This window comes from Pyxicephalus adspersus, chromosome 2 (assembly GCF_032062135.1).
Source record: "Pyxicephalus adspersus chromosome 2, UCB_Pads_2.0, whole genome shotgun sequence".
Lineage (NCBI taxonomy): Eukaryota > Metazoa > Chordata > Amphibia > Anura > Pyxicephalidae > Pyxicephalus > Pyxicephalus adspersus.
Genome location: NC_092859.1, coordinates 98,467,802 through 98,480,576, shown reverse-complemented (window position 1 = coordinate 98,480,576; position 12,775 = coordinate 98,467,802). Strand labels below are relative to the sequence as shown.

Here is a 12,775-nt window from a genome sequence, read left to right as displayed (position 1 = left end):
CCTAAAGGATAGTGAACAGCAGTGGCTGGTTCTTTTCATAGAAGGCTCCCACACAGAGTTTCAGACTGGATCACTAAAGATCTGGCAGAAATACACAAAGCACACAAGATTCAAGAATAGACATGTCTCTTGTATTAAAGCAGAACGAACCCCTGTTTATACTTGACTGTCCCCATTCCTTCCTCTATCATCATCTTCTCTTTCTAGTTTCAATCTCAGGCCATGACAATGTATTAAGCGTTCATTCAGGCTGCAGGGGAAGCCAGAATGTGCCAGGTATCACAGCTGCCAACACTCAGCAATTTTAACAGTTGAAAAAAAAAATAAAAAAAATCAGGCAGGTAGCATGTTTCAGGGCAGAAAGGACATTGCCATTCTCTTTCTGCAAAAAGGTCTTGTCTGGTTACAAATTTTTAATGTGAAATTTTAGTTCTGTATGTATATGCTTATCCCAGAGCTTTATCCTTAGCACATATATTTCCAGATATGCCAAACTGAGATCATTCAGTGTGAGCCAAATGATATATGGTCCCCAAGTATGACACTGCAAGTAAGGCAGCTGCTAAATTTATGAATACTAGCAGTTAGTGCCAAATAATGGCAGAAACTATTTTCAAGGTTTACTCAACCCAAAACGGCAGTTTGTGTTGACACAGATAATAATTATGACAAACAGAAGGATCAGCTAGAATTTTCTAATGCTTACACATTTGCTGGACTCAGCAATGATGCAACATGCACAAAATGCTATTCCACCCCAACAGAGCGTATATACAGTAAAGTTGTTGTATTTTTAGTATACAAAAGGACAAGGATGAATTTACAGAAATCTTTGTATAGTCTTGGGTCCACCCAATAAAATACCTGTATTTCTCTTCATTAGGGTCAAGGAGCCCTCCAGAAAATACTGCTATTCAGGTATAATGCCTAGCTTACACTATGCAGTTTTCAATAGATTAGACATTTTAATTATTAAAACTGAATGAGGGGCTGACAACTTGGGGAGCACAGTAACCTGCTGCTGTGTACCTGGGAAAGGCAAACAAAATATTTGCATATAGTGCAGATCTATAGACCACAACCACTGTGGCCAAACGCGTCATAGCCTGATGCATCCATGTACAGACAAAGGGCCCCAACCGCTTCCATTCACTTAAATAAGGGATGTTGAGGTCACAGTAACCGTTGTGGAATACCATGGATCTGAAATGGCCCTTATCGAAAAAAAAAAAAAAAAAACATTAGCAGCAGAGTAACGATAGCTGCAAAGCTTTGAAACTCTTTGAGTGGCAAAGAGCTAGCAGCACTGGTGCTACATTTGATTTTCAATCAGATTTCATACACAATCTGCTCCAAAACAAGAGGAGCAATGTTCTACGAGTTACAATGGATATTGCAGATTGATTTTTTTTTGCCGGATTACATCTAATGGTAGAAAACATCTAACAGTGTATGCCTAGTTTATTCCTCAATGCCTTTTTTTTTTTTTTCAATATTAGTATATACTTTATTTGCTAAGGCTACATACACACGTGCAATAATTATCGTTGGAAACTAACAACTCAAGACCGATTGTCCGATAATCGTTAACATAAAAAGTGCAAAACAACGCCTATGAAGGAGGAATGTCGCATGAAACGAATGACCGTTGCGGCGGATCTGATTGGGCGACAATCGTTCGCCTTCTATTGTGTGTACGGTCGTTCAGTGATGGTGGATTGTTCTGCGATACACTTTTTCCTGCATATGTCACTTTCTGCATCATTCAAACGATCGTATATAAAGTGTGTACATTATTGGTGGATTATATTTGAATGATCGTATCGTTTCAGCATGTACAGAATTGTGCACAATACGATCATTCAAAATAATCACGAATATTCGTTAATCGTACGTTTTTTAACGACAATTATTGCACATCTTTAATTTCTCAGAATTCAGAAAAGATGATTTGTAAAAAAAAAAAAAGCTGGTTGACAATAAAATCACAGAATAGGCTGTGAAATTCCCAGAGCTGGCATCAGACACCATACAGGGCATGAGAATGGCAGGTTTGAAGCTGGCTACGTTACAAATAAGATTTGCCTCTTTACAACTTTGGTGCAAGGAGCTGTTCTAGGGGATACCAAGTGAGGACCCTTGTACTACATAGCATTGGGTGAATCTAAAAGAGATTGCAAAGACATTGGGTGCAACCAAATAATAAGTGTGCACCTTTAGCATTGAATAAAGCTAGATAAATGTGCTATGTATACTGATGTATATGCACATATGAAACCTTTCATTTAAGTTGGGGATGTATTTCTCCCTCTTACCCAAAATTTTGTCCGAGCTGTAGATACAACTAAGGCTACGTACACACGTGCAATAAATATAGTTAAAAAACAAACGAATAACGACTGATCAATGATTTTTCACGAATATTTTGAACAATTGTAAAGTGCACAATTCTGTACATAGCCTAAGCAAAGAGATAAATGGTAAGCAAACAACTCTTGGAAAAATCCAAAGCCTGAACAGCATTATAGTGTCTGCGATAAAGACCAAGCCCACTTAATATGAAACACTTTAGTTACTAACTCCACCCATAATTAAATCTTTTCTGTCTCTACACTAGTTTAACTATTTAACAAATTTAGGCAGCTCACTCTGAATCCTTTTTTAAGCATGCAATGCAGATATAGGGATATTAGTTAAAAAAATAGACCAGATGAAAAGATAGAAGACATGCATTTCAGATTAAAATGCTGTAAACAATAATACTGTGTTTCATGACTAGTGGGACCCAAGTCCATGCACTTAAAAAAATAATATTTACAAATGGTATTTGGCCAGCATTCCTTGCTCAGGACATGACCGTGATGTAACTGTTGTTCATTTCTGTTGAACTTTCTACATGTATGCACAGGTTTGGTACAAATAAGAGTGTCAGACCCCATGTCCAATGTGTACTACAAGCAAGACCTTCAGACCCCATATGTTCACCATGTATGAAAAGTAAGCCCATCAGACCCTTCACATGTCAGGACATGTATGCACATCATATGTTTGATACAAGAACATCACACCCCATGTCCCCTGTGTGCTATAGGGCTGTCAGACCCTATGTTTACTGTGTGCTACAAGCAACACCCCATGTCCACCATGTATGAAAAGTAAGCCCATCAGACCCCCAGGTCAACTATGTGCTGCTCATAAGTCTGTCACATTCCATGTCCACTGTGTGCTACAAACACTGTCAAACCCCAAATCCTTCCTACATGTACAGACACTGCTAGAATGCATTCCTCTTCATACTGTGTGCTTTGTACCCTGGCCAGGTGCTGCTTATACACCCTGACATAGCAGACGGAAGGGCTAATATTCTGTATATACATAATACCCCCATGTGCCCCATACACCCCCGACATGGCAGAGAGATGGGTAATAATTCTGTATATACAAAATACCCCCATGTACAGCCCTGACATCCCTGACATGGCAGAGAGAAAGGTATATATTCTGTATATACATAATACCCCCTATACACCCCTGACATGGCAGAGAGATACTTATAAATTCTGTATATACATAATACCCCCATGTATATAGCGCCAACATATTAGGCAGCGCTGTACACACAACCTCCTTGCTCTTCTACAGCCCAGGTGCCCCGTCCTGGCACATAGAAGGGCTTTATATTATGTAAATACTTGGTTGCACTTCCACAGGAACTTGCTCAAACCGAAATGTGAATAAATCATAGAAAAGTGAAACTTGTGTGTATGTTTGGGGTGAGGCAATCCTTTGGACTACTGGGCGGAAATAGGAACAAGAAGTACTGGGGCCACAATCACAAGTTAGTACCCAGAAGCTGGGTGACATGAGAAGCTGGGTGATAGCCCCCCATGCCATGCCGTGCCCATGCCTGCAGTGTTTCCCCGTGCCAGGCTAGGTGGGGCAGGTCCACGTGCGGGTGACTTACCAGACGGTGCCATACGCTCCGGAGCCCACGGCCACCAGGTCCCGGTATCGCTCCTTCACCTCCCAGATGGTCTTGTTGACCTCCTGCTTGTAGTAGCCTTTCTTAGGCAGAGGTAAGGACATGGCTGCTGCTGCTGCTGGAGGGAGGATGGAGGACTCCGGGGATCGCGGTGTCACCTGGCAGCTCCTTGGCTGGTTTGGTCTCCAGAGAGCTGGATGAGCAGAGTGTCTCATGCACCATACATAGAACCTGTGCCTGCCTCTATCACCATCAATGACTTGACGCCCCCTCCTCGGTGTGGGCTGCTCTCTGTGCACTCATTTCCTCCCACACTCACAGCACCTCCTTCCCTCCGTCTTCTCCTCCTCTACAGGAGTGCAGCGCTCCTTTCTTCTCCCGGCTGTCCTGCTTCAGGAAGCGCAGCCCAGCAGAGCTTTGTTGTGCCCGGTCACATGACCAGAGTCCACCCTGCCCTCCCCTCCCCTGTGAGGAGGCTGCTGCTGCTGCTGGGTGTGGAGGGTCCTGGCTGCACCTACAACTCTATGGAGGAGTTACCTTCATGGGAACAGGCAGCCCGGGCCTATCACAGCCATACAACCCCAAACGTTCAGTAGTAATAAATAAATACACACAATATAACACATCATCCTGTCAGGGAGGGCCCAGCAGTGCTGCACAAAACTCTCTGCCAGGTCTACCTAACCCATAATAACTGCATTAAATTTTATTTATACACAATGGCATAGCATTCCTGTTCTCATTTCTGTGTACTTTGGAAGCACGCTGAAAAAAATGATTTGTTTTTAATTCCCCCTGAAAACAGTCCATTCCTGGTATGTGAAGGTGCCATGGCAGTGTGATAGCCCTTCGCACTGACTGCTCCTCTCATGAGACAGGTTTGGTGATGTCATTGTTGTGTTGCTTCTCTTTCTTCATGTTGGAGGCTCTGACATAAGGAAGCAAATCCCTGCCTCTACCAAGATGGCCGCCTCCACAAAGAGACAAAACAAATGTATATCAGTGGAATTATCTCATGCAGGGGTACCATAGGCAATACTGCTTACTAGGACTTCAACCTCACATCATTAGATAAGTATATCCAATGTAGTAACAATGCCAGGATTAGAGAATATGTGGCCACATTTTCCTCAGTTGTATCTGGTAAGGGGATTAAAGGACCTGGGTAATGTAATGCAGGTTTGCAGCACTTTATTTGGGATCCATAGGACTGAGTAGGCCAAACAATCCATTCCTCCCCCAGGCCAGGAATTGAAGGTGGCTTTGATCACCTGGCTAATGATAATAAAACAGGGCTGTGATGGAGCCTGAGGTCTCCTGGTTCAGGGAAGAAACCCTATAAGAGATCCAAGGAGGTGACCTAAACAATTAAGTCTAATGGATCGGTAACTCTAAAGAAAGTGTCGGGAAGAACCGGAGGCGAAATTTATGGTATTTCCGCTGAATGGTGATACTGATCCCGTGTGAGGGAAAACCTTTGGTCTTCTGTAATTGACCGGGTCCCTTTGCAGATCATTTACTGTTAATAGGTGTAAATTGTACCAATACATAAAAAAAAAAAAATGTACCAAGATTCCTGGTGAATGCAAAGAACTTTAGTCCACTGCAAAAGCATAATTTGTGAGACAGTTCCTGGGTGCCAACCAACCTCAATATAAAGTTGAATGGATCACAATGAGCTCAGAAAGATTTTTTTATTTTTACTGGCTTATCAATAAAGTGAAAACTCTGTATAGTGGCTGGGGAGAAAGTTAAGGTCCAAGTCACAATGAATTTTTCATTTGTTGTGGATGTTGTGCCATTTTTAATGAATAGTAATCCTACTGGCTGCAGTTTTGAAGTAAATGTTTTCATGCTTCCTGTGCCCCTTAAATGTAGGGCGAATGCAGGGAGTGGAGGTCAGCAGGAGGTGCCAGCGGAAGACACAGGTCATCGGCACACCTGGTGATTTTGTTTTTCCTGTAGCCTTCTGCAGAAAATTTCTCAGGTTTCTGTTCTGTTGGGTGAGTATTTTCTGTTTTTTACAGGTATGCCTTGCCTAAAAAAGCTTTTGTTTAATGACAAGGTTGCTTGAACTGCAGCACAAAAAGTTGAAAAATCTGCTCTAGACAGATAGAAGGGCAGAGCTGTGTTATGGAAGAGCTATTTGAATCTGGATTGATTTACAAAAAAATAAAATATTTTTGGCAGGTTAACAGTTCCGTTATATGATTTTTTTTTTACATGTCTGCCTGCAATTCAGCTTTAAGGGCAATGATTTAAAGCAGTGGCCTCCAACCTTTTGCAGCTCACCGACCACTGAATCTATGAGCTCCTGTGTCAATCAAAGGGGAAGAAACTTGCCCCTGAGTGACATCATATTGCTAGAACCCATTCACTCTCCCATCGTAGGGTTGAGCCTGTGTCCAGAGACACAACCCGCCCATCGCCCTGGGCCTGCGATCTGTACGGGATCTCCCCCACTGGAGGGTGCACCGGCAAGAGCTGCGGACCGCCACTGGTCTCCATGCTCTCCGGTTTAAAGATTTTAACTTCATTTTTATATGTATATGCTCTATTAGTTTTGTGTGTCTCCTTGGAGGTGTGCTAAAAACAAATCTGTATGACACAGAGCAGGGGTCAAATGCCTCTCCATGGGTTGGCCTAGTAGTTTAGGTCACCACAGTTTTTAGTATCACAAAATTCATCATACCTCGTCACATTTAATTTATTGTGTGCACACACACAAAATAACCCAAAACAACCTTCCCCCCTAACCTAAGCCATCATTTTACCCCAACCTCATAATGTAACCTTAACTTATCCTTTTCCCTCAACCTATCCCTTTTTCAAAAACCTTTTATCCCTAATCTTAACCAATTTCCATTATCGGTTATTATATTTTTTTATATATTATATCTGATAAACTATGACATAATAAAAAACATGTCCTGAAATGATAACTCTGTAAATGATTGTTCTATGTCATTTCTCCTAACAGAGATTAAAACTTTGATTATCTACAACTAGTAAAGCATCAAGTGAAGCCTTTCACCTTTTTTATAATTACCTTTTTTATTATATAAAATAATTAATTGAAAGTAGATGGTATACAAATAGCCACAGCTGAAACAAAACATCTGTTTATAAATAAAAAGAAGTTTCCCACAGCTGGGAAACAAGGAATGACCGCTATGATATGTTTGGTCTTGACTGCTATTTAAGTTATTTGTATAGACTTCGATATCTGAAATTCCTTTTGTGATGATACTTAAAATCCAATGCTGGTCTAAAGATTCACATGAAAAAAATGTCCCCCAGCAACTTCAAAAAGAAGCAGACTACAGCTAACTTTTTAAGACGAGGACGTATGTGAATTCAGGGCATAAACCTTGTAGGGAAGTCACTATGGTGCTCGTTAGTCACAGTACAATAAAGCAACAATGGCAGCACTGCTTTCCATATCATTATGGTTAGGCAAAGTGTTGACCTTCAAAATGATGGTCTATAATTCAATAAATAAATTGTGTGTTAATTTGATTTGAGAGAGAGGAATCTAAAATTTAGACTGGCTTTGCGTGCATTGAGGTGCACTTGTTCACTCAAACTTAGGCATGGCCTCATGTGATTGGCTGTGTTGAAACACAAGTCCAAAACGTGCATTGCACGACACCACAATGTGTAGCTGGGAACCATCAGTTTAAAAGATATATTATTATTCCTATTTGGGTGATCATTGTTAATTTCATATGGAGGGGGGGTGATTATTACCCCAGAACCCAGGTTAATTACATCACACCAAATATATTAATACTGAACTTTGCTGGGTGACACAATCTTTCTGTCCAAAGGGGATCTTCAGCAATCTTCATTATCTGTGCTAGGATGATGTAACTCCTGCACAGGAGTTCATTGATTCCTGGAATCCACAAGAAAAGCCAGAATTGCCAGGTTTTACTGGCATGTGCAGCTCAGCTGACAGCTGGGTACGGAACAGGCAGGTAAGAGCATTTATTGCAGAAGGGATATTACCTGTCCTTTTCTGCAAAAACCACCTACCTGAATCTCACAAGTTCAAAGCATGACTTCAAACACATCAAGGGATGCTGGATAACCCATTCTGATAAAATTTCAACCCTGATATGCAGATTTAAATCCACATCAAATGCAAGAGGGGCACAATTTGGAGACTGTAGAAGAAGCAGAGACCTTCATCATCTAAATGATCCCACAGTAGTGATGACTCACAGGAGTCGGCGTTCTTTTTTAATTCTGGTATAATATCTGTCTAAGTGAAAAACCCAGTACAAGACAACACATAGAACAACAAGGAGGGGGGAAAAATGAAGGAGAGACAAGTGGAGAAGAAAAGGTTTGAAGGGGACCTAGGCCCTCAACCTAGCACAATACAACCTCTGGGAGATTAGTCGGATTCCGCCACTCTACCACAACTAAGTCAGAGCCAAGTGGTGTCCATATTCTGGAGAAGAGAGAAATTGATTCCAGTGAAACTAGGTATTGAACTTTTTTCTACCTGTCCCCCCACTTGCAGAGGTAAGATTCTCCATGATATGTTTTTCATTTACCCTCTGCAACCACAGCCAAATTGTAGTCTGTCTTCCAACAATAAGCCAAGACACAGACTGGCCGCTGTAACCAGATGTCAGATCAAATTATTTGTACATTTTAGGGGAGAGGAAGTGGAGTTTTAACAGTATTGTATTAAATCATTCACCAGTAGTAAGCGGGCCACAAGCATTACAATATGATTCTGCAACCTCTCTTATATTTACAAACATTCATATTATTATTAGTAACTTGTATTTATAAAGCTCCAACATATTATCCTGCACTTTAACTGTCCCTCTAAGAGGCTAACTATCTGGAGCAACTATAGAATTCAATGTAACTGAATGTAAATTGAAAGGACTGTATAAGGCCATTTACCAAAAGTATTGGAATGTCTCCTACATTCCCGGCAATCAATGTAACTCGTAAATTGAAAGGACTGTATAAGGCCATTTACCAAAAGTATTGGAATGTCTCCTATATTCCCGGCAATCAATGGAACTCATAAATGCACAAACATTTATCTAAACATAGACTAATTGGTACAAAGATAAATATTTGGACTTGAAAAATTTGGACTCAGGAATGTGGTTCTTGTAATACATTGCTTAGGCTAGTCTAATCCGTACCTCCATCTGTCTTTTCTTTGCAGCTTTGGCTAGCTGTATCTTTTCGCGTCCTTATGCATATCAGTGAAAGTGAATAATTATTCTTGGTTATAAGACATAGTAATTTTTTTGATCTCAGGTCATTTTTAAGGAGCTATAGTTATGTTGTTTAACTCATTCTTTTGAAACTATACTTTTTAGTATTTATATGTACAAAGCTGTGTATGTGTATAATAAACCACATAAAACTGTTAAGAGTCTCATTGTCTCCAATTTAAAGGCTATTCCCGATACAAAATACATTTTCTGAATAGAAAATCTATTTGTTAAATATTGTTGCTACCTCCATCAAGCATTGTGTAGCAAGATAGCCCCATAGCATAGCCACAGGACACCATAGTCTTTTGGTCCCCTATAGCTTTTGTTAAATGCTTGCAATCAGTGCCTGGGAACGTGAGGGGTAACTGCTTGGCAGCAGAGCTTTTGCTTGGGGGTGCTTTGGAGCCTGACCGCAGCTGCCCCAACTGTACTAATTTTTCAGTCTCTGTATCAGCTGGGAGCCCTGATTTTCCAGCTGGCCCAGGACCACAGTGGATTAGAGTTGACTGTGCTGTGTGATTTGTGATGGTACACAGAAAGCAAACAATGACACAGGAGGAAGATAGAACTCTTGGTCTAAGAGGGAGCCTTGAGGCAGAAAGCATTATACTATAGGAGGAGGATATGGAATGGTGGCTAATTAATAATGTGGGTTTTAAGAACTTTTTTGAATGTGTAGAAAGCAGGAGCAAGCCCAATAGAACAACGAAGAAAGTTTCAGAGTGTGGGGTAGGTCTAGAGAAGTCATGGAACCTTGCGGAGATGTGAAAGGGTTTTAAGTTAGGAAGTTGGGGCTATATAAATACTGTTTATTATTATTTTATTAATAATAATTTGTTTGCTAAAGTTCTGTACATAAACCTAAATGATATGGTTTATTTTAAATAATTTATTATTGTTTGAGCCTTTTGCAGCCACTTCCACTTGGGACACATGGACAGATTGGTGGCAACCTATAACCGGAAGTGCAAGAACAAATTGGACGCATCACCAAGTATCATTTTATTGAAAACTGCAGATTAAAAAATATTTATCATGACTTTTTAAACCACACGAACATGTTAAAGCATATATGAGATTTTAGTGATTGGGTTTATATATTCTTTAATCTATCTATTTGGTTCAGTTTTTAACATACAGAATATTAGAATGAAGTGCATATGAAATATTGTAGCATCACTGGTTATGGGAATATGTATGCAGTTTCTGTACTTTGTCAAGGTTGCCGTTTTTCATCTTGCATAAATACCCTATTGCAGGAGCATTGACTTTATTGAAATGATATATTACCTAGAGGGATATTTTCATTATCGCTTTTAGACATTTAACTATAAGAAGGCTTTTGCCTTGAAGCCTATGAATACTACAGTTCAAGTTTGTGAATAAATGGCTGGTAATGCTATTAAACTGCAGTTTTTAGGACTTTTAATCCAACTCTTAACTTTCTCTGCAGTATAAAATTCATGTAATGTAGTATGCTTAGATTAAAAATTTATGCTGGAGGTTGTGCTAGTTTGCTGCTATCATTTTCCTAGCTGTAGGATTAGCATTTTAGCAGGCAGGAAAACTTCACTCTTACTAGAAATTTAAAGCCTAACTCTGAATACGGTAGAATTATCCTTGCATGTGGCTACCACCACACTGTGAAGAGTTTAAAGCAAAACCTACAAAGAACAAAAAAAATAGTGATCAGACAGGTTCTTTACAAGTGATGTAATTTCTTCAATAAAACAAATTTACACGCATGTTTGCAACCTTTTCTATAATTGCACGCCAGATGGTCAAGATGCTGAAGCGGGAGGAGGACTAGGTAAAGATGCGAGGAAAGGTGGGTATAGTTAAAATATTGCAAACGGGCAGGTTTGTGTATTTTTTTTATTGGAGAAAGGACATAACCTTTCTCTTCTGCAATAACTTGCCTGCTCACAATTGTTTTACTTTGCAAGTTTTGTTCCACTTTAGTGTCCATATTTGCCTAGTATTTCTGTAAAAAGCACTTGGCTTATTCCATCACAACTTGTTTTCTGTGGGTTCTTTTGAAAGGGCCTCCATACTGTGTTCACAGGCATTGCTGTCTTCACCTACAATGCAGGACCTACTTTTCATGTAAAGACACAGAGGGCCCACATACATCTCAAAGAACTAGTCAAAAGAGAAGCATGCTGGATGAGGAATAAGGTGAGTGTCTGCTTTCTAAAGGATACCTTGGCAAAAATTGAGTTCTTAACCCCTGCAGTATTTTTACGGATGGTTGGCAACACTGGTGCAGTGAAGAAATCCTGTGCACTGTATACACCAATATTTTGTTGCTAAACTCATTGACTTTCACTGCCTTTCTAAAGGTTGTGATTGACACCCCCTCAAGGCCAGGCAGTGTGCCTAAACACCAGAAGCAGACGGGGCTGAAGCAGTTGTGGCCAATGTTCTGCTTTAAGGCTTTCATTTATTTAGGTCATAGTAGCTGGTAGTATTTGGAAAAAAATTGTCTGTTTTTTTTTTTTTTTTTTGTAATGTTAAAAATTATCTTTAAAGCAGATCTTTATTGCAGAACGTAAAATGTGATGTTCCTTGTGCTTTAAAGCATATCTACCTGCTTGATTGTAGCTTTGCACAGAATGCTGGGATGTGCTGAATATCCTGCCAGCCCCCTGAATTGACTCCTGAATTGACATTAATGTGAGTTACGTCATCCCAGACCAGCCGATTAGAATGGCCGAAGATCGAAACCAGGAAAAAGGGAAGACAGAAAATGGAGGTGCCTGTGTATTTGTGGTGCCTGTGTGTAAAAAAAAAATGTGATCAGGCAGGTAAAGTTATTTTATTGCAGAAGGGACATTGCTGGTTCTATTTGCAATTAAAGGACATGTTTGGTAGCAATTTCTTTTTTTCAGGGTTTAGTTCAATTTTGAAAGTTTTTATACTACTCATTAAGTTTGCTTCCTTATTTCAAATGTATTCCCAGAACATACATCACCAGTAACACCCACATGGGTAATACTGTTACAATAATCCAATCACCATGATAGCATGAAAGCAGTCAAGGCACATTCCTATTGTCTTGGAGTAGCAAAGATTCTTAGGGGTCTGTTACTGTTCTGCATCTAGATTCTAGGACTGCAATTGTAAGTACCGTATACGCCTCCTATAACCCCAAATCAAAAGGAATTTATAATGCAGAATGTATCTAAGTTATTTTCCAACTCAAATCAGCACAGTAGCAATATTACATTTTATCCTGCGATACAGTATATTTATGGCTTTATAAAGAACTGCATCACTTGTTCCTCTGGAGAACACTTCTTCAGCAGAGTGAGAACAAGCTATCCACCCACAATTACTTGTCAGATTCAGACACATGGCCTTGGTGCTGTAGCGGTAGTAAACAATTTCTATTGTACTAATTCCATGACATTATATGTCATCAAGTCCTCCTTCAGATTTCCTGTGTTTAGGATAAATATAGAATGTATAAAAAATACAGTAACGATTTCTAGGTCCCCATGAAATCACTGAAAATGTATATACCTATCTGTTTTTT

The 12,775-nt window shown here is 39.9% G+C and overlaps 1 protein-coding gene across 1 annotated transcript in view; it reads right to left on the bottom strand.

Moving 5' to 3' along the window:
* LOC140324054 (mitogen-activated protein kinase 12-like) overlaps positions 1 to 4,404 on the bottom strand; it is a 48,654-nt gene extending 44,250 nt beyond the window's left edge. Inside the window, exon 1 of the mRNA XM_072401602.1 lies at positions 3,965 to 4,404. Within this exon, the coding sequence (XP_072257703.1) occupies positions 3,965 to 4,197 (233 nt within the window). The 5' untranslated portion in view covers positions 4,198 to 4,404. The remainder of the gene's footprint in view (positions 1 to 3,964) is intronic.
* Positions 4,405 to 12,775: the final 8,371 nt, after the last annotated feature.